The sequence below is a fragment of the Ambystoma mexicanum genome, chromosome 6p (genome assembly GCF_040938575.1).
Source record: "Ambystoma mexicanum isolate Mex_15411 chromosome 6p, UKY_AmexF1_1, whole genome shotgun sequence".
Classification (NCBI taxonomy): Eukaryota; Metazoa; Chordata; class Amphibia; order Caudata; family Ambystomatidae; genus Ambystoma; species Ambystoma mexicanum.
The window spans coordinates 1,173,065,932-1,173,088,044 of NC_090935.1; the positions used below are offsets into that span (position 1 = coordinate 1,173,065,932).

Consider the following 22,113-nt stretch of genomic DNA (forward strand, 5'->3'; position numbering starts at 1 on the left):
CTGTGGACTGAAATTGCATTACAAAATCAAGCAACACATTGCATTATTTGGGCAAGGAGTGTGTAAAGACTGGAGGGAGATATCTGTGCTTTTGACCACTATATGGCTGGCGTAGAGGCACCAAGCACCTTGGCCAGGTTTCGCTAATGGTAGAATGGATGATCAACCAAGGCTGGGACTCAAGGGAGGTGATGCAGGCTGGTTCTTAGGTACAGTGAATCCCAAGCCCCCACAAAGTAATGTCTACACACTATGTTATGTGCTGTGAAGGCATTGTGAGTCAGACACAGACAACAGGTTCAAGCATTCTCAACACAAATATGTTAAACTTAAACAACAGGGTGGATGAATGCTTAACCTGCCCTATGCTAAGGTGGGACTTCCCTACCAAAAAAAAACTAAGGATAGTCTAAGTCAGGAAATATAAAGTAAAATATCTGTCTGTGTCCAAAACCAATACTTGTCCTCACAACTAACTGCATACAATGTGTAGGGATGTGAGCATCAAAAAGTAATAGTGTTTAAAGTAAAGTTCGGAGCTTCTTCCAGCTCTCTGGCTTGCAATCCGCTCCCCTTCCCCAAGTTCAAAGTAGTTAATCAAATACAGGTTTTTTCCTTCCCCAAGAGTTGAAGTCTTCCAGCTTTCAAACAAAAAGAGTTCAATTCTTCCAGCTTTCAAAACAATACTTGACTTCAATAAAACAACAACACAAGCTTCTTTATAGGTGTTTCTCAGGAGCTTTACCATTTAGGATCACCCGGTTTAGGCACAGTTGTCAGACCACACGTCCACCCGTTACAGGTCACGCAAACAGCACCCTTCCTTGACTGCTTTTCCTTTGACACCAGTCCACTGATTATCCTCAGCAGTGAGGTTTGCCCCAATCACATGTGTCACAATCTCCTGACACAGTATTGTGGCTTGGATAACCACCTTGCGCTTGTTACACCTCCTTATATTTCCTTGGCTCCTGCCAATACTGGTTTTTACAGTTCTTTGCACCAGTATTGGATTTCTTATATCCTGCATTCAAGTCCTTGTGCTCTCTTGGATTCGAAGCATTTGTTTCAATTAATGCAGTTCATTATTTCAATGTGGTTTCAAACTCTCCTTTCGATAAAGTTCACAGTCTTTCTTTCAATCATTTCAATATGCCCAAGTATTTTCAACTTGCTTTCTATTTCATTCTGTATTCAAAATGTGCTTTAACTTGTTTTTATTTTGCTCTGTATTCAAAATACACTTTAACTTGCTTTCATCTCATTCAGTAGTCAAATGGACTTTAACTTGCTTTCATATTGTTCAGTCTTCAAAATGCACTTGAACTTGCTTTCATTCCATTCTGCATCACCGCCTGCCAGCCCAGTGTTCCCCCTCTCTGGTTTCACTCACTGGTCAGTCTGCAACTCCTCACGAGTACTTCTGCCACCACAGGTTCCTGGTTCTCTGTGTGGTTCCTGCATCTTCTCTCAGTGGTCTTTTATGGCTCACGCACACCCAGCAATGCTTCCATGGTGAAGCAGGATACGTAGGACTGCTTTCTTTGGTCCGGCCAGCATCCTTCTAACAGCTTGCCACTGGTCCCCAGCTTCTCTTGCCACTGCTTCCTGCTGAATACACTCTGCACTGCTTTACGGGCCTCCAGCTCTCCTCCTGCCATGCCGCCGCCATTGAGAGGACTAGCTGCATGCAGCTGTCTGTGCTCCTGCAGCTGACCGTGGTTCCACAGCAGAACGCATTTGTGGTGGGCTTCCAGTTTTTAAAGCTCCCGCCTCCATTTCCATTACAAAAAGGATTGGATTGCTCACCAGCAAAGCGCTAGTTCTGCCTTGCTCTTGTCCTCCTCCTCGTGCCAGTACTTAGTTGGGGCTGATAAGTGTTTGTGTTTACTAAATGAGGATGTGTTGGGCCATTTGTCCTCTTCTTCGGCCCAGTACCATATTGATAACATTTTGGGGATGCTTTAGGGGAGTCACAGTGAAAGGTCTGACAAACCCTATGAAGGATTGAGGGGTGGAGGGTTCATGTGAAAGGGAAATGGGATACCATGTTTCACCTAAGGACCTTCTCTCCCCACTCCTCAAATCTCCTCCACCCAGGTGATTCCCCCCTCACATCCACTCCGAAGGTAGGGATCCAAAAGTGATGGCCTTTCCCTGGACACCTGAGACACAGTTATTTCATTCTATAAAATAAGGTTAGTTAAATACATACAGCAATAAATAACACACTTTGTACTCAGGCAACACTGTTCTAGTAATGGCAAAGATATACAATTCTTTGTAGTATCACAGTATACTTACATTCAGTTAAAATGCACCAACTCCTGGCAGTTATTAAAGAGCATAAGAACTACTAAGAATTGGGTAATTGCATAGCCAGTCATGTAGAAACACAGGTTATTCAGAATATTGGCAGAAAGCTTTCTTTAGTATCAAAAATGCATTACTGTGTGAAGACCCCCGCACCTGAGCAACCTGTAAGGAAAAGGTAAGGTGAAAATGACTTTGTATATGACAGTCCATTCCTTGAATGTTCAATCATTGTCTGCTTTGCTTTGCTGCAGATCCCACCACCCTAAAGTACCTGGGAAGCCACATGAGAACAGGATTCAAGTCGAATCTTGGACCCAACGATGAATCCTGAGGTCGGAAGTTGCTCTTCCTCATCACAGTACCTTTGGTGCCTTGGCAGGCAAAGAGGTGGAGTATCTTTGCCTTACTTGATGAGACCCCTCGAGGATGGCCCCTCTTGGAAAGAAGGATTCACTGGGAGTCGAGCCGGAGAAGGGACCCAAGGAGTGTCAGAAAGTCAGCAATTCGGTCGGCCACCGTGGTCTTCGTTGTCGCGTGTCTATATCGGCTTTGGATGTCCCATTAAATTGAAAGTTGCTGTGGACTGCAACACGGCTTAGCTGAAGAGGATACGTACTTGGGTGGTCGTCAGCAACTTTTAGTGGTGATGGGTGAAGTGGCAGAAGTAGGTGTCGGGTTTTGGTATTTTTCAGTTGGCCACGTTTCGGTTGTTCTGTGCTGCAACACTGATTACAGGATGGCTTCTGGTGACTTGGACTTGGGCACTGGACTGCACTGCGGACCGCCACCAAGTATGAACCCTCAGGACGCTTTTTATGGCTTATGGTGGCAGGAAGCCCATTAGGGGGCACTCCTCTACAGGCAATAACACTGGACCTTCTCTGGTGCAGCAAAGTGGACACATATCATGACAGCAGTGGCCCTTGAAGGATTCTTCAGTTATTTGAAACTGTGGTAGTTCCACACATTGGACATAACTAGCCAGGGTACACACTCTTACTGGTGATACTCAACAGCTTGACTTCCAGCAGTCACACACACTCCTCCGGACCCTGGGCAACAGAGATCGACTTCTTGGATCTGCAGAGCAGCAGGGCAGACTTTGGATTCCTTGAAGAATTGCAGCAGCATTCTTCTTCCTCCAGCTGGACCCTTGACACAAGCTTCTTCAGACTTCAGCTTCCTGCTTCAGGTATCTGACGTCAGCTTCTGAACAAGGAGGTGAGTGTGGGATCGCTTTGTACACAAAACACTCCCCATTCAGTCAGGCTGAGCTAGACTCAGCTAGCCAGTCACACAAGTGCATTCATGCAGTCAGCACCCAATCAGGCTCACAGGCATTCAGGCCATTAACCAAAAGCCAGACACCAAAAACACAGTATGTGGATCGTAGGCTACTTTCCATCCTTTTAAAGCACTCACTGCATTAATTTCAGTTTCAGTCAGGGCTGGCTCAGGCATTGTGTCACATAACCAAAACAAGAGACCAACAACACAGAATGTGAATTAACTCCCCACTCCATTCACATAAGCTCTGCCCCAGGGGTGGACATTCCACAATTATTCCCTGGGAAGGCACCAGCGAGTCTGGAGTTGGCAGCCCCCAGGACCATATACGATGCTTCGACCCAAAAGCCACTCATTGGAAGGGAACATAGACAGAGCCAGAACTTTTCAGGAGTTTGACAAACAAGGGATAAAAGCAAAAGAAACCAAGAAGCTACAGTGTCCACTTACCTGTGTTTAGGAATCCATTGATTCATGTGGCAGGGTCTGGGTGTCCCAAAAATGGAGGACAACCAGAGCCACTGTCAGGCGAGCATGTAGTTGCCACCAGCCCATACCCTGTGGGCAACACACAGTCCCAATAACACACACTAGGGGTACGAGGACGTACCTCTACCCATGCATGGCATAAGGGTAACCCAGGCGTACTGTTCACCAAAAGGTAAAATCAAGAGCTGCACTGCCAAAGGTCCAGACTGGACTCTTATGGCAGAAAATATGCACAGAGAAATGGTAGGACAAGGACGGGGAGGTCCTGTCCCTCCAAAATCATTTCCAGCATCACACAGTTGCAAATAATCATGCATTTTTTCAACCAAGTGAAGCTACGTGCAAAAATGATGTATACGTGGTCAGTTTATATTGCGTGTAGTTATCTAAGTGCAGCAGATTGGCACTCTGGGCTCTGCAAAAGATTTCCAAATATGTGATTTTCCATTCAGGCACTTCCCACGAGCATGAAGACGTCTGTGTGCTTGGTGAATGGAGAAAGCAGACAGAGCATTACATTTTGCCACCTTAATTGGTAGCCTCTCCCAACCACACACAACCACACCCTCACACACATCTGCACCTGTAATGCGACATTTTCAGCCAACCTACTAGCAGAAGGCAATCTCCTTTCCATTACAAGGGGCTGTATCATGACTTTAGTGAGAACAATTGGGAGGTCAATTTCCTCTGCTGTGGGGAAGAAGCATAACTGTCGAATTGCCACGAGACCATCTAGTTCAGTGCACATGGGAAAGGTACAAAATGGCAGCGAGCAGCAGAAACACATCTGTAAACCAGTGGATGAGGAACATAGCGCCTAATGGCCATTGTTAGTGCCTTGGTCACTGTGGGATTTCTGGGATGGTGATTGACTGTACTCATTACACAATAGGTAGGCTGAACATTACTTTGAAGAAGGATAGCATATTTAGAAAAGATCACTTGTATTATAACATTATCTTTCTCTGTCATGTATTGGTCCGGGAGTATTGTGTGTTAACCCATGAGTCTGACTGGTTGCGGGTTAAAGAATCGGATAAAAAGTTTCGAAATGCAATACTTTCGAAACAAAAGGACCGAAAAAAAGTCAAATGCACTTTTTTTTTGGGTGCTCCCCCCCCCCTAAACCCTGGTGCTTTTTGGCCAAAAAACCCAAATTTTACCTATACCAAACCAAAAAAATAAAAAAAAATAAAAAAAGGCATTCAGTCTTTTTTTCTGTCCTTTTCATTCGAATGTATTGCATTCGATCCTTTGGAATTCGAAATAATGACCGGACACCGTCTGAGTATGAATGTAACTTTGTATTTTACTGTGATAGTCTTTTTCACTGTAGTATTACTATACCTCAAAAGATGCTACACTTGGCTTTTTTCAGGAAACCTGGAAATGTCGTGATATACTTAGTATCTATGAAATATACCTGTTTTATGAGCCAATAACTGCGATAATATGACCGCAAGTGGATATAAAGTCAGAGCCCCGTCCTGTAATGATGATTGGGGTGCACTCCTGTCATATCATGACCCATGTCAAACAACACCCTACTCAAAATATGGCTGGTAATTAAAATATTCGTTTTTCTGCTTTTGCGACTATTTAGTTTGTCATACTAAAACTCATTTACTTTTTTTTTAAATCCATGACATCACTTCCTGTGGTTTCATTTTGATTCTACTGAGACCACAGTTTGTGGCTGAAGGTATCTGGGTGCTATGATATGATATGGCATTTATAAGCCACCTGTACACAAGTGTTTCTAGGTGCGATAAACAAAACTACTAGGAGGTGGCCAGATTTAGAGCAGGGAGGGCACAAATACAATTGCAAATAACCCATAGCTACAATAAAACAGGTAAAGAGAGAGATCAATCCAACTGGACCAGAAAGTAAAGTTCGGAATCCATAGTTCAGGCAGTACAGAACCCAAGTGGGTAGCCAATAACCTTACAAGCACCCTCCAATGAAAGATTATGGGGTATGGTTTAATGCCAAACACAGAGACAGACCATCAGAAATGGAGAGAACACCAATTGTATTTGTGTAGACATCTACAGATGTTAATGTCCCTGCGGGGGGCACAACTACATTACCTTCAGGCTCCACATATTAGACAATCCTAGCTACGCCTCTGCTTAGTAGAATCCAATGGATATCAATGCAGCCCTCCACAGGCCACTTGCACAACCGCCTGGTAATGCACCACTCCCCTGGCATCTCAATGCCATCTGCATCACAGCATTCCCACCATTGCCCACTTCCCATCTGGTATGCCACCATTGAGATGACCATTCATGTCATGATGCCATTCATCCCTTTCGACTATGACTCTTCTTTCATTCAGCTATGTCTCCTTTATCTGACAATTGCATTATAGCAATCACCCCAGAGTCTGGGGGGATACATGGCCGGTACTGGCTCACAACCCTGAACTAAGGCAGGCAGAACCTTCCCACAATCAAGATGGTGCCACCCGGCGAACGGCCTTCGGTGCCTGGAAGGAGTGAGCGATACACAGTGTATTTTTGCCCATTCTTCCAGCCACCTGATTGCCTGAGCACACTTCCACGGGTGCGAATTAACAAAGGACTTGAAGTCAAAATATGGACGTCATTACTACTATGTTTTAACACGTTTGTTTTACATTAAAACATTAATCTGACTAAAATGTATACAAAAGCGATCACACCTCAAGGATTGCGCTGATGCAAGAATAGTTGGATGGGAATTGGGACCTCCATATTCGTCAAAGGTATAATCGGGCAGCAAAATATTGAAGCAATAATGGGTCCTTATCAATTAATGCTTGGTGACAAAACACTAAACAGATAGTGGTACAATGTGGGTATCCAACCGTTTTCAAAAAAGCTATATCTAGGAGCTTCAAAACAATCTGCACAATTTGGAGAAGAATATGGGCTTCAAAGAATAACAAACTAATAAGTCGCCATAGCCCTATATTGGAGAATATTCAATTATGAGACATCTCTGGTGATATAACACTTTGTGACATACATGGCAAACATTTTCTACAGTTTTAACCAGGCAAGCGAGGGGAACAAGGCAGGAGAAGACAAACCATCTCACTAGGCCTAGTATCATTTAGATTGTGCAAGTGCGCAGACAAGAAGTGCACGGGAGAGGGTTAGGGTAGAAGTGCACCTGGAGCAGCAGGGCCCTGAGTTAAGTGCAAGGAAGACTGGGACTCCAAGGGGAATCACACCACCGTAGTGCATGGTAGGCCAGGAAGCAGTGCAGGAAGGCCAGCAGGCAAGTGCAGGGGTTCTGGACGGGGGGGATTGTGTCTTCTAGGACTCAGGGAACACCAAGCAGCCAATCAGCAGAATGGTACAGGAGCAAGGGAAGGTTAGCAGGGGAGAGGAAGAGAGAGTGAAGTGGAGAAAAGGAAGATCTTGAGGAGCTTCCAGAACATAGGGAGATTTGGCTCAAGGCAGAGAAAGGCAGGGAGGCTGTTCCAGAAGGAGGCACCTGCACAGGAGAGGGTTCTATCCCCCAATCTCTGCTTTGAGTAGCGACTCACCCGCAGAGAATTAGAAGTAGACGAGCAGAGGGCTCTAGTAGGAAGGTACTTAGGCAGAGAGAGTTGGAGATAGCGAGGGCCCTGGCCCCAGAAAGCCTTGTAGACGATGCTGAATGGTCTTGTCCTTGATCCTTGCAACCACCGGGAGCCAGTGGAAGGATTTCAGGGCCTGAGAGATGCGGCCCCTGGGCTTGAGGCCAAGGATAAGTCTTGCATTCCTGTTCTAGATGAGCTGTAGGGGGCAAAGTTCAGAGTTAGGCGGATTGAGAAAGAGGCTGTTGCAGTAGTCAAGCCTAGAGAGAACCAGAGCTATGGAGAAAGTGAGCTTCTGGGGGTAGGTGAGAAATGGGAGAATACCTCTAAGGAGTTGCAGCTCGAAATGGGTGTTTCTGGCAAGGTCTCTGATGTGTGGAGTGAAGGAGAGAGTGGAGTCGAAGATGACCCCCAAGGTTTATTGCCTTACATGAGGGTGAGGGCAGAGGGCCCAGTTAGGCCAGCCAGAGTGAGGGGAAAAGCAAGATCAGGGGTCCCAATGAGAAGGATCTCAGGCTTACTGGCATGAAGGCAGATATCATGAGAGGCACACCATGCCTGAATATCAGATAGGCAGTCAGGGATGCGCGAGGAGGCGGAGGAGGCTGAGGGTAGCCTGAAAGAGAGCTGCGTGTCACCTGCATAACACTGAAAGTTAGAGTAAAAGGTAGAGATCAGTAGGACCAAGGGGGCCAGGTAGACATTGAAAAGCCAGGCGGAGAGGATAGAGCCCTGGGGAACACCACATTTGGAGAGTGAGGTGGTGGAGAGAAGGACCCAAGTTGAACTTTGGAATGTCGGTCCAAGAGGACCGCCACGCCAGAGCCTGATCCGTGATTCCCAGGGTATTGCAGAGACGAGTGATCAGGATGTTGTGGTTCACCATGTCAAAAACAGAGGATAGGTCGAGGATAATGAGGACAGAAGGAGCACTAGAGTCAAGGTCAGAGAGCAGATCTTCATGGGTATTCAGGAGAACAGTTTCCATGCCTCTGGCTGCTTTAAAGCCAGACTGATGGTCATGGAGACAACCAATTGCTTCAGTGCGTAGTGTTAGCTGGGAGTTTGTCCAGGAAAGGAGTGATATAGATCAGGCTATAGTTTGTCAGAATGGAGGGGTCGGCAAAAGGCTTTTTAGGAGGGGGGTGCACAAGGAAGTGCTTGAGAGGAGAGGTCAAAACTCCAGTGATGAGAGAGTGATTGCAGAAATCAGCAAAGGCTGGGGCGAGAGAACCAATGTTGTCCTTAATGGTTCTGGAGAGGCAGGAGGTCACCTGTTTGGATGAGGCTATCATAGAGCAGACGTGTCTAGGTACATAATCGGGTGTGAGAGGAGAGAAGGAAGATAGAAGGAGAGTAGGAGGGTGGTCAAGAAGGGCTTGAGAGAGGTAGAGGGCGAGAGGGGAGAAGAGGCATAGAGTGCAGACAAGATGTACTGGGTTTTAGTGGTGAAATGAGAGGCCACACCCGATGTGAGCCCTGGGAAAGTGTAAAAGAGGAAGATATTGCAATAAGATTGGCCAGCTCCTTGCAGATTTTGAATAGTTTGGCCGTGTTGTTAGAGGCCGCAGAGATGCAGATTTGAATATCGACCCTCTTTTTAGATAAGATGGAGAGTCTGTATTGCCTTTGGAGTAGGCCGGCAGGCCAGTTTGTCAGAGGGTGCACCCAAAGCTCCCCATTGTCATTCAGCTGATCTGCACTTGTGTTTCAGAGCGATCAGATCGGAGTCGTACCAAGAGTTACATTTTTTGGCCAGATTCATATGGATCCTCATGACAGGGGCAAGGATGTCTAGAGTGATAGAGATAAAAAGGTGAAGATTGGAAAGGACTGAGTCAGGATGGGAGTCAGCCGTATGAGTAGGTGGTGGAGAGAAAGTGGAGGCAAAGGTGGGCACTGACACTCACTTTAGGTTGATGGACCTCGAAAGAAGGTGGCAGTGCTGGGTGGGCCTCTGCCAAGGGTACAGGAAGCTTCAAGTCTGAAGAAAGAAGAGTGTGGTCAGTCCAGGAGAGAGTAGTAGTGAGAGGATTTGAGAGGGTGATGTCTGAAGAGACGAGAGCATACAAGATGTGCCCAGCAGAGTGAGTCAGCACCGGGGGTAGAATAGCAAAGGACTTAGAATCACAAAGGTTGCGGAAGAGCCCAGAGGAGTCTGGAGAGACCAGGTGGATGTTGAGACCACCAAGGAGGAGAAGCTGGGAGGTAGAGGAAAGGAGAGAAGAAGTGAGGTCAGCCCATTCAGGAAGAGGGTAACCCGGCCAGGTGGCCTGTAGATGGTGACCACGGTCAGAGAGAAGCCAGGAGACATAGAGAGCCTGCAGAGCAGGCATTCAAAGTAGGAGTAGGTTTGTGTGGGGATGATGGAGGCAGGAATCCACTCGAGAAATATCAGGGACACTTCACCTCTGGGCCTGTTGGGCCTGGGCTCACAGAGGATCTTGTAGCCCTCAAGGAGGGTGTGTCAAAACTCGTGACAGAACTGGCCTTAAACCAAGTCTCTGTAATAGCAAGTACATATAGATCCAGGAGTTTAAGGAGGTACAGATGTTGTAGGAGTGTTTGACAGCAGAGCGAAAGTTGAGAGCAGCAATGTGGAGCAAGTTGCCACTTTTCGAAAGGCTTCCATGTAGGGGTACATGGAATATTGTTACTCAACGGAAGTGGCAGAGGAGCCTGAATGGTAATGGCAGGATGAGGCAGAGGAGCTAAAAAGGTAGTGGATGGCGAGGGACCCCCAGTGGTGGAGAACGAGGGTGGCAAAAGTGGCCGACAGATGGTGACCGAGGGTGGCAAGTGAGCCAGGAGAGAGGCAGCTGGCAACGGGGCCTGAGATGTGGGTTATGGAGGAGGCAAGAGGGCCAGAGGAAAGGCAGATGGCAAGAGAGTCAGAAAGCTGGTAAATGGCAGAAGAGCCAGAATGGTAGAGGAAGGAGGTGGATGAGGAGCCTGAGAAATGGTAGCAGGAATAGTAGGAGAAGTAAGGAAGTTGATGAGACGAGAGATGCACCTATCAAATCGTAGGAGGTTGGGCTGAGGTCCCTGGACCATGATGGTACTATATTGATAGACATTAATGATGACTTTGGAGGACTGGACCGAGGCCAAGAGGACCTCCCATTGGGTGCCACCATTAGTGGTTGAAGAGTAAGAAGGTGAGAGAATAGCAACCATATGAAGGGTCCTTAGGTCGGGTGAAAGAACGACAAAGAGGATGTTGGTGAGAGTCCCTCTGGAGGAAACACTGACAACGGTGTCAGAGTTGGGAACACCTGGGTTGGAGACCAGGGTGTCCTCTTTAAGTTCCAGTCTTAGTGAGAAGAGTAGGATAGGAGATAGAAAAACAGTTAGAGAAGATAGGGGAAGTGAAGCAAAGTGTTCCGGTGTTGAAATGCTGCCAGAGCGAGAAGTGGTTATCCTGCGTGTGTTTTTCTGCCTGCTTCAGTGGCGCCTTTAAGGAGCTCCATTCATATACTGGACCGGAAGCGAAAATTCTATTGATTCTTCTGAAGAGGAGTTAGTGCAGTGTTCAGATACAGTAAAACTAAACTATTCAGAGATGATTGGAGTTTCAGTTATCAGTGTGTCTTAAATGATGTCCTTGTGACAAGTTATGTACCCTGTACCCATAGTTTAGTCTTAATCAGTTTTACACAAGACAAATAATTAAAAATTGTTGCCACTATCGAGAAGTGTGTAGAGTGTTACTTTTGTTCTATGTCTGGGGTTGTTGAAACACTTAAACATTGGGTTTTGCACTGTTACGCCATAGAGAACCTAAGGAAATTAGCATTCTCCAAAGAAGTGGATAGCTTCAAATATGTTCAAAGGATCTTTTATGGTCTCGGCTAAAGTGGGGCAAAAACCTGTCTTTAGTTATTGCCATAGGTCCTTTTTACATGATGTTTACATTTTGATGTATTGAGTCGTTTTATGTATCTAAGGATATTGATAATGTTTTATGTGGTTTTCTATTTTCTTTTCTTTTCTACTTTTGTTTAAGGTTTCTTGTAAACCATGTCACAATTAAACTTTTTTTCAAAAGATGGAGGAATATACAGCACCAGAGCGGGTGCGATAGTGGCAGGAGATGACAGGTGAGAGATGGAGAAGCAAAAGGAACACTGCACAGAGCTCTACCTTGAAGGGTGCACAGGAAGGGGATACAGAGGGAGGGGGAAACAAGGGGAAAAACAACAGGCCATCACAAAGCGCAGAGAACAAATAAACAACGCAGAAACAGGCAGTGAGAAACAGCGGTTTGAGCCGGCTCTGAACACCCTAGGAGGAAGAGAGGCCTGGGGGACAACAGAAATGAAATACAGAGAAGAGGGGAACCCAGAGAAGAGGAGAAAGGCCTAGTGGACAAAGCATAACATGTGAAGCACACCCAGGTGCACTTGCCTGGAGGAGAAAAAAGGCAGGAGTATCCAAAACAGAGACAGAGGCCAATAGAATCACCTAGAGGGAATAAATGCAGTAATTGCAGGGGACGTGTAGAGAAATGCAAATGAAATGCACAAGAATCAGTTCAGGGATGCAGAAAATAGAGTATGGCTACCCACGAGAGGAACAGCCTAATGGATGCATGGTAACATTGCAGAGTAAGAATCCCATTAAAAGGAAGTGCATGTGAGGAAAGGGAGTTTAGTAGGATGCAGTAATGGCTGTACCCCGAACACACCTTCCTTACCTTCCGGTAGCTGCTGGTCGACGACTGCGCTGCATGCCTGGACTCTAGGCTCCGAACCCTTCGTTGCCAAACACCTGTGTTGGTCAACACTGCGGCTTTGTCCTGTGCAGGCTTTGCCGCAGAGAGTCCGATCCTCCGTTCTTAAAGGATCGGAAGCGTGGGCGTGTGATGCGTGCTACGTATAGTCAGGCAGCATCTCCTGCGCAACTGCGTCGCTCAACATCGTAGCCTTGTCCTGTGAGGGACAATTATATATATTCATCATTATATATACTGCTATAGTAACAAGCCATTATATTTGTCAGTATCATAATGCAATACATTGCAGCCAGGAAGCAGGACTTGCTAAGTATAGAAGTGTATTAAGCAATAGGTAACAGAAGAAGAGTTGCTAAAAGCAATACGTTTTTACATGCATTTACATGAGATTCTGACCTGTAGAATAATCAGTGTTTCACACAATTCCAACTTCATAATTCAAGCGATAGTCGCGATCAATTTAACCCTAGCATGTATACAGCTACATATTCAATATTGCTGTACTTGGAGAGGGCAGTGTTTTGAAATCTCTTGGAACCCTTTACCTTTCCTTTGTATACAGAATGCCATGAAATTGTGCAAATGTCTAGCAATATGCAGGTGATTAAGCTCATCATGTGCCACTCTCTCTGCACCAGTACATCATTGCTCTTATGTGACCTAGAGTAATGTGCTCATATTGTTGTATGTTTGCCCATGAGTGAGTGCTTTCTGCACATGCACATTTGCATTATCACCTGAGCAAATACAGTTCAGATTGCACATTCACTGCCTTTAATGTGATTGTGCATGAACACACACTGGTTGCATTATACACAAATAGTGTATGCACATGAGCTAATGTTCCATGATAGCGACCTCTCATAAACTCCATTCAAGTTATGTTCTCATCCAAAATGAATGCAAAGGTCTGAAATATATAAATTCAAAGAAACCTTGTTTTTGTCATATCGTTAACAAAGACTACATTTTGTTGTCAAAGCTCGCCCCGTTTAACTTTGTGTTGTACTCTGTTACAGCGAGTCTGCATTACGCAAACCTTTTACGAGTGTAGTGAAATTGAGAAAAATATGTCCAGGGGTAAAAATTACTCCAATGCAAACATGTATTGCCCCATTCAATGTTTGCACTGGGGCAATGTGTGCCACAATGAAACCGCAGTGCAACATTTCATTACAGCATTGACACGAGTATTTGTTCTTATATATGTCCTTGTTATAGAGTGTTTGGTGCTTCAATAATACACTCACTTTCTCTAAAACAGAAAGACTAAATCAATAGTAAGAAACTATGGGCTGTCAGCAATGGCATGACACGAATGACTAAAGTGAGGCCTATGTACTGGCACAGAGGGAATTCAAAACAATGCAATTGAATCATCCAAAACCACTGCCAGGAGTTGGGAATTATTCAAACTTTTCGATTCATCACCTTTTGGGGGTTAAAGGTGAGGCAGACGCATTTAAAAACTGGTGAGAAATGAGTGATGCCCACTTACTGTTAGAAATAAAGTAAACGATTTTGTTCCATGCCAAGTAGCTTTCAAAGTGTAACATTAGTTCTGGATGTACTGATATGGTATTTTGTGGTGTGTGATAAAGAGGTGTCACCTCACAAGGAGAAAGTACCTATTTTCTTGACACCTTACTCGCTTGGCATTGATAAGTCAATGATCTTCTCGTCTTCCTCATGGTGAATGAGAACACAATAGGATTCCGAAGGATTCAAGGGATGAAGTGTGTGGTCTGTTTTGCAATGCATCCTATTAGTTTGTCCACATACATTAATGCAGGGTTCCGATGGAAATGCTTTCTCAGACGAATACATTGTGATGATTTTACTTGTTGCCCATAATTTACAAACCGTTCTCTGCTCCAAGAAAAGCGAAGATAGCTTTGGGGATCTCAGATATGCAACTGCGACCTTATAAATGATTAGCAAAGCCACTAGGCCAAATGTGGGGGCACATGGAGCATCTCTGAGATGCCTTTGTAGAAATGTTTGTGAACCACATAGGCATGTCAGCACCTCAAAGATGCTCCATTCATCTGCAGATGGCTTCCAGTTCTAAGCTTTGTCTATCAGATATAAGGCAGCAGAGGCCATCTGAGATGTTCACAGGAATCTCCTCATTTGCTCAGGTGCAAATCCTTGTGAATTGTGTCTTTATCAACTGGCCACAGCCACTTTAATCAGAATCGCTGGGGCCAGAACTACAGTGCCAATGCTCATCATTGCAATGTAGCAGGAAGCTCAATGTGAATTTGTGAACTTTTATTTCTAACCCAGATCCTCCTCGTCATCTTCGTCAGGATCCTCCTCTTCAGATGAGTCTTTGTCAGAGGGGGAGATCGCCAGGCTAATGGAGCAGGTGGAAGAGAAGAAGAAGTTAATTGCTAGCATAAGGAGCAAGCCTTGGAGAATGAAGAAAAAATTGGTGTTGATCAGGTAAGGAAACATCCAGCCCCTCTACAAGTCTTCTAGTGGTTGACAGAATATAAAGTACACAGTGATATGTTTCATTGTGTATTTAATAGTCAAAGTTGTACAACTTTTCTCCACTGAGTATTGAACACATTTCTTACATAGATTGCCTTGAAAGAGGTCAAGTGAGGAGAGCGGAGAGGAGAGACAAGGCACCTCTATAAACAGGCACTGGTAATGCTGGCAGAACTGCCACCCATCACAGGCACTCTAATAGAGATTGTTTGCTCTGTTTTTCAAAAGCATGACCAAGTTGCAATGGTTGTACAAAGAACAAAGAAAGCAAATCTGAGAACATAAAACCGGCTCCATGCTTTTTGCACAGCTTCAAAATATCTCTTTGTCAAACATCATTTAATTTGACCTAGTTTAGAGATATATGAAAGATAAAAAGATTTTTGTTTCAGCCGACAAATGTCTGCCATAAGGTTATGACGCAAACCAAAGACATTTTATAGTTGTCTGAATACAAGTTACTCACAAACAGGATTGAATTGATATACAGAGACCACAGGCACATGTGTGTGGGTTCACTGTGACTTGGGATGGGTGCTTACTCCTGCCTCCATTTGCAGTACACCTTCTGCTGCCCCAATCTTACCATCAATGCCACTTTGACAAATCTCCCCCCCCCTGCCTAACTACTTCCATGATGTTTCGTCATCAGAGAACCAGCATGCCATGCCACTCTCCCATAACAGCCGGGATCAGATGCTGCAAATAGGGCAAGTACGAGATTATGCTGGAAATGATCCACGGTAGAGAGATTAATGACCACAGGAAGTGCATAGTTTAGAAAAGTGAATTAGAAGACAGGGCAGGAACAGTTGACATGGTTTATTGAAATAAATGCTGAATATGTAATCTATGCATCCGGGGACAGATCACCCTGTTACATTTGTAACCAGCCACATAGGGCCCAATTCACAAATATGTTTTTCCTAGTTGGTCATAGCAAGTGGCCACACACGTGGAGACTTCACAAGTGCTTTGTTTGAAAGCAGAGCAATAGACAATAAACTGTGCAGTTGCCTATGCAGTTCTGGTCCACCTGCAAAGTCTGCATGTTAAGTGGTACACATATCCATTCATAAAGCAGTGCACTCTGGGATGCATTCCCTCGATTGCTCTTTCCCTTATGCCATATGCCTGAGTGAAGAAAGACGGGGGACTTTACAGAGCTCAGCCTGCACTGTTCATGATTCAACAACCAGGCATAGCTTAAAAGACAGTGGAAAGGTAAAAAAAAATGCTTTTGAAGTGTCTTCCTCACTGCGGCCTATCACTTACATTATGCACACTGCACAAAGCGGGGCGGATGTCTGGCCTAGGACCTTCGAGCACGTGTCTGCCGGCTTTAAATGCTTACCTAGATGGGTGATGCATGATATTTAGGGGCCATTGTCTCTTTTGATTTAATGACATCTGCACCCGGACACACTCCAGTGGCACAACACAAACGTTTGAGGCTCCTCTGCGAGTTATGATGAGGGACCCCCACCCAACTCAGCAACAAATCACGGGTCACACCACACTCTGGGCCAGTCAAGATTACCACATTTGTGCAATACGCAGGAACGTGCTGCTGCAGGGGTACGCCACAAACTGCACTAGGAGAACGGCATACATATGTGTTTTAATGCATTGTACAGCACACTTTCTGAGAAAAACTGGTTACATTGTTTTGTATGGTAACACCAATCCAAAAATCCAATACATGTGAGTCACCAACAGTGCACAGGAACATTAAAGCTTTAATTAATATGATATGTTGCTACTAAAAATGTCATTCCACAATGAAAACATCTCCAACTGGCTGCACAATGTAGATCAGTATAGACACGTAATGACATAATACAGTAAAGCATGCTAGTCCACTTATAGACATATCTAGAGTGGTTGCACCAAAATGGCAGTCGAAGCAATAATACTTACCATAGTTACTTATCGCAGACACCCATAAAAATATACAGTGTCGCAGTTAGAAACGGCTAGACTGGCAGCACCTAAATGCCAGTCTAGCCAGGTAATTACACTTAGCAGGACTGCTTTATCAGTGATGCCCAGTTAAAAAAAAGTCAAGCCAAACTAAGAAATGACTAGACTGGCTGCACCAAAATGCCTCTCTAGCCACTAATAACACATATCATGCTTGCTTAGCCTGACCATGGATGACCATTACAGTTTATCGCACAATACCCATCCCATCCCACCCCCCTCACATCCCCTATCCCATCCACCCCCTGCCCCAACACCCAAAATCAGTTTCTCGGCTCAGAATTACCTTCACGTCCCTTTTCCTTGTCCCAGTGCTTATGTATGAGGCTCCCTGCCTCATAGGTAAGTACTGGGATGAGGAAGAGTGGGACTAGGAGTAATGAAGATTACAGATAACTAAGCCAGGCATTACCTCCATGTCCCTCAACTTCATCCCAGTACTTGTGTATGAGGCAACGTACTTCATACACAAGTACTGGGATGAGGAAGAATATGGCTATGAGTAATAAGATTTCCAATAAGTAACCAAGGGATTACACACAAGTAGTGGTGCAACACCATTGAGCTGACTGGGCCTCAGTCCTTCGCCATACACCCCTCATGACATTTTGGGCTATGTTGACTCAACCTGGCTGACCTACAGAACCGTTGCGAACAGAACAGGACACAGATGTGAAAAGCCACCTGGTTTTCGCTGTTAACAAAGGCGTGTCATTTACTAACGTAAAGCATTTCACTGTTAGTACCTGCGTTCAAATGCACAATTCTTTAGGCAATTGAAATCTTGATGTGGGTTTAGTACTTGCATGCCAGGGAAGTGATTGGCAGGGTAGAGAGGGGACAGGAGGCCGCTTATTCTCACAGCAGTCCATAAGAGGGTGCTTTCAGGAGAGAGTTAACTGCTCGTAACATTGAAGCTGCACTAGAATAATCTCATTATAATGCATAAAGAAGTTAGATACCCCCACACAAATAGGTTTGCCCCTTCCCCACTGCCTATGAAGTTAGCACCTCTCCCAACATATGAAAGGTTAGCACCTCCGCCCGAAATTTAGGTTTTCTTGCTCCCCAGAACACAAGCACACACACCATTCACCACACACACACACCCAACCACCCATCCATTTAAGTGTGTACCCTTTCAAAATACAGGCAAACCCAGGAAGCCACCAAATACATTTAAGTGTGCACCCTTTCACCATACAGGCACACCCAGGTTTCCACCCTTACATTTAAGTGTGCACCCTTTCACCATACCACTCTACAGTGGCCCTCATTACAACCCCGGCGCTAAACCATGGCACTATTAGCACCATGGTTGGTGCCGGTGTTGTAACGAGTCCGCCATGGTGGAATGGGGAAATACCGCCCCATTCCAAGGTTGGCGGGCCGGTATTTCCCCATTTCACCATGGCCCTTCCCCATTCCCATTTTCACCCCAAAGGGCTCAATGGGACTGGGGAAGGTGCTAAGTATGGTACCGCAAATTGCGGTACCGTAATTAGCACCGTGGTCCCTTTGCAGCACCCTACTTTAACGGCTGGTAAAACCAGCCGTTAAGGTTGGGTCCCGCAAAGGGACCTTGTAATCAGGCGTTAAGGGTTTAACGGCGCCAACACCTTTCACGGCGCCGTTAAACCCTTAATGCCAGAGTCGTAATGACCCCCAGTGTCTTTTAATATTAATAGAAAAAAAGGTCAATAAAAACCCCATAGGGTGTTAATTTATGCTGTATAGTAGTCGTACCTGCCATTACTGCACATTTTGTAATTTACAAAAGTACCAGTTCAGACCCTTCCATGCATTATCTGAGAAAGGTGGTGAAACGATGAACATCAGAGGTGCCCACTTTTTCAACCTCTCCTAGCGTGTTCCCCGATTTATCAGCAAACACGTGCGCTTCCCCCATTGAAAGGAAGAACATTTTCTTTAAAACTACATGGGGCTGTTCACAGTTTTTACTTCCACCTCTGATGTAGAGGTAAAAATGCTGTATTTTCAATGATAGGTTCCACCTTTTAATATGGTGGTATTAACAGTCTGCGATATTGCATTGTAATAATACTGTAGGTGCATACCTGCATACCTTAAATGAGGTGTTGTGTTTTTGATACTTGTAGGAAGTCTGTATTCAGTTAAACTCTCACACAGGAGGCCACCTATGCATTTAAATGTGCACCCTTTCATCATTCAGGCACACCCAGGCAACCATCCATACATTTAATTGTGCACCCTTTCACCATACACTCGACAAGAACACTCAGCCACCCATACATTTAATTGTGCACCCTACACCGTACACTCACACAGGCAGCCACCTGTGCAGTGCACATTTATGTGTGCACCCTTTTACCATACACTCAAACAGACATCCACCTATACATTTAAGTGTGCACTCTTTCACCAAACACTCACAGAGGCAGCAACCAACACTTTTAAGTGTGCACCATTTCATCATACAGGCACACCCAGGCAGCCAGCCATACATGTAAGTGTGCACCCTTTTACCATACACTCGACACGCACACTCAGCCAACCATACATTTAATTGTATCCCTTTCACAATAGACTCACATGGGCAGCCACCTATACATTTAAGTGTGCACCCTTTCACCACACCATATACTCACAAATGCATACGTCATGGGGTTGAGGCGTGCCCTATTACTTCAGAAACAAATTGTTTCTTTTTAAAGTCATTATGACTTCATAAAGAAATGATTTCCGTCAAAGATCGAACTATAATGGAAATAATTTCTTTATGAAGGCAGAGTGAAGTGTAAGGGGCCCCCCGCTCAGGACATGTGTTGGCTGGTACCTCTGCAACACACGAGCTGCGGGGGCCCCCATTACGCCAGTGCATGGATCAGAGCCTGTGAAAATCGTGAGACAGACATGATACGTGTGCTACATTCCCTTCCTCAATATCATTAGCAACCCAAAATCTCTTCAAAACGAAAGCAGAAATGTCCTAGTGTTCTCAAAGATAAGATCTGCAAACTCCTAACAGTTTCTAATAAAAAAAATGGCAGGACCCTGGCTTAACGTGAAAGATACTATTATGCTAACAAAATCCAGAAAATCAGTGTCTTCCATTATTAATACTTGCAATGCCTGGTCATCCATCCATGGACTCTGCAGCATTAATAGCTCTCTTGGATGCAACAGAAACAAAACCTAATTTAATTAAACTGGCTGAAACTCTTCAATGTGACAGGGGCCTAGATTCTCCATATAAAAGACAATGGGCTGCATTACGACCTTGCCTTACCGGCACCTTTTTTTCCGTACCGGCACAGTTTGCCTGCCAGGGTGGCTGAAGCCGACAGGTCTGACCCTGCCGGGTAGAGCGGCCCCAGTAGACAGATTATTCACGGCGCTTCCATCTCCACACTCCCCACTTAGACTCTATGGGAATGGGGAGTTACGAAATTCGGCAGCCGACTTCTCGTGCCGCTGGGACTTGTAATGTCCCAGTGGCATCAGGAAGTGAGGCACCAGTAAAATGTTACGAGTCCAGCAGCAACCCGCTGGTAGCAGCAGCAGGGTTACAGCCAGACTTGTAATGATGCCCAAATAACTTTGCCGCCAATCATCCCACATTGTACCTGGTAGCCTATAGTTCTCTAGAATGTGGCAAAACTAAATCCAATTCAAACTGGGCAAAAGATGAAGCAGACAACATGAGTCTTGGCATTAAAGGGCGAAATCTCCATGTAAATAAACTCTCTGCAGTCTGTACCTTCCCTTACGTTTAAGACACTGCAGTTGGATCTGTAGAGTATCCATGTTAAATTAATTGAAATAAAACATTCAATTGTCATATTAACATGTGTTGATATGAAGGTTTTTGACTCTGGGAGTTAAAGTGTAGATAGAAATGTTTGAGGCACTGTATATAAAGATCAAATTATCCTTCTGGTTCTATTTGAATCTTCTATACAATCTGTGACTTGTTTCCAGCCCTTCTGTAGTGTAGGTCACACCCATATCAAGAGGGGACATTCTTTAGCGCCATCCCCACTTGTGCTATAGCATGAGGAGTGTTCTGGGCAGAATCTATGTTGCTATTTTGGTGATAAATAACTTCTCTGTAGTATTTTAAAATGCAAAAGTTTCAAACATGCATTGGATGACACCTGCTTGACAACCTGAGGAGATGCTTAAGAATCTCTGTCAGGTGGATGTATTGCTAAGTCTCGGTTCCACTAGATTTAAATATTGTAACAGAATATATAACTCAAAAACATTATTACCTTACAAATGGTAGTGATGTGGTTTCCCCAAACCAAGGTAGCCATGACCAGCATCAGGGTAGTTGTGGGTGTTTCCACTATGAATTTATGAATTTTGATCATACTCTCCTGTGCACCACTGAGTTTTCAGATACATACCATTTTGACCAATATTTACCCTTGATTGCTCCGCTAAATCTAAAAGTCGGAGTACATGAAGACTAAGGGCCTAATTCATGGAAGTGTTTTATAATGGCGCAATCCCAATGGAAAACGTTCCATGAGTCAGGCCTTAAACATCTGTTGAGAGTGTAAACTAGGACCTAAAGACCTCTGATCGGGCCATGGAATCAGGGCTGGCCCTCGAATACCTTAAGACAAAGTGGCTGCACCTCGAGGAGGTTAGGGTGCAGGATTCACATACTCCAACATAATTCAATAAGGACCACACAAATGGATCAGCACAGAGACTGTTAAGTTCATAAGGGTTTATTCACCATAGCTTGACACAGTGCAGCCCAACAACTGTGCCCAAGTTCACTGCCTCCAAGAGAACTCCCCTCCCAGCATTACACAGACACATTTATAGCAAAATGGGAGGGAGCAAAATGCCCCCACCTCTCCCTGCACATCTTAAGCAACTACATTGTTACATTACCTCATTGTCCAATTCATTTTAATTGGACTAAACCATTCAACAATGAATTACGTTCTAACATACATTCCTCACTCTGTCTCGGTGCTCGTTTCCACTTATAATTGTGCAGCTGGACTTTTCGAATAAGAGTTTCGACCAGGCCTGTCTGGTTTCTGCTCCTTAATAAAGTTGCTGACGGCTTATGTCCCTGAACGTCTCAACTTTTGAAATGAGCTCATTAGTACATACTTTGATCACTACTCAGTTCTTCATCTTTTAGTTACAATTTAAGTACATGCATTTTTGTTAAAGACATTTAGCCCAGGCGATTTTCTGTCTGCATATAGAATATCTT

At 44.8% G+C, this 22,113-nt stretch overlaps 1 protein-coding gene across 1 annotated transcript in view; it reads left to right on the forward strand.

The window, feature by feature from the left end:
• Window positions 1–22,113, forward strand: part of LOC138510277 (transmembrane channel-like protein 2-A) — a 1,079,160-nt gene that overhangs the window by 110,035 nt on the left and 947,012 nt on the right. Inside the window, exon 4 of the mRNA XM_069625812.1 lies at window positions 14,694–14,852. Within this exon, the coding sequence (XP_069481913.1) occupies window positions 14,694–14,852 (159 nt within the window). The remainder of the gene's footprint in view (window positions 1–14,693; window positions 14,853–22,113) is intronic.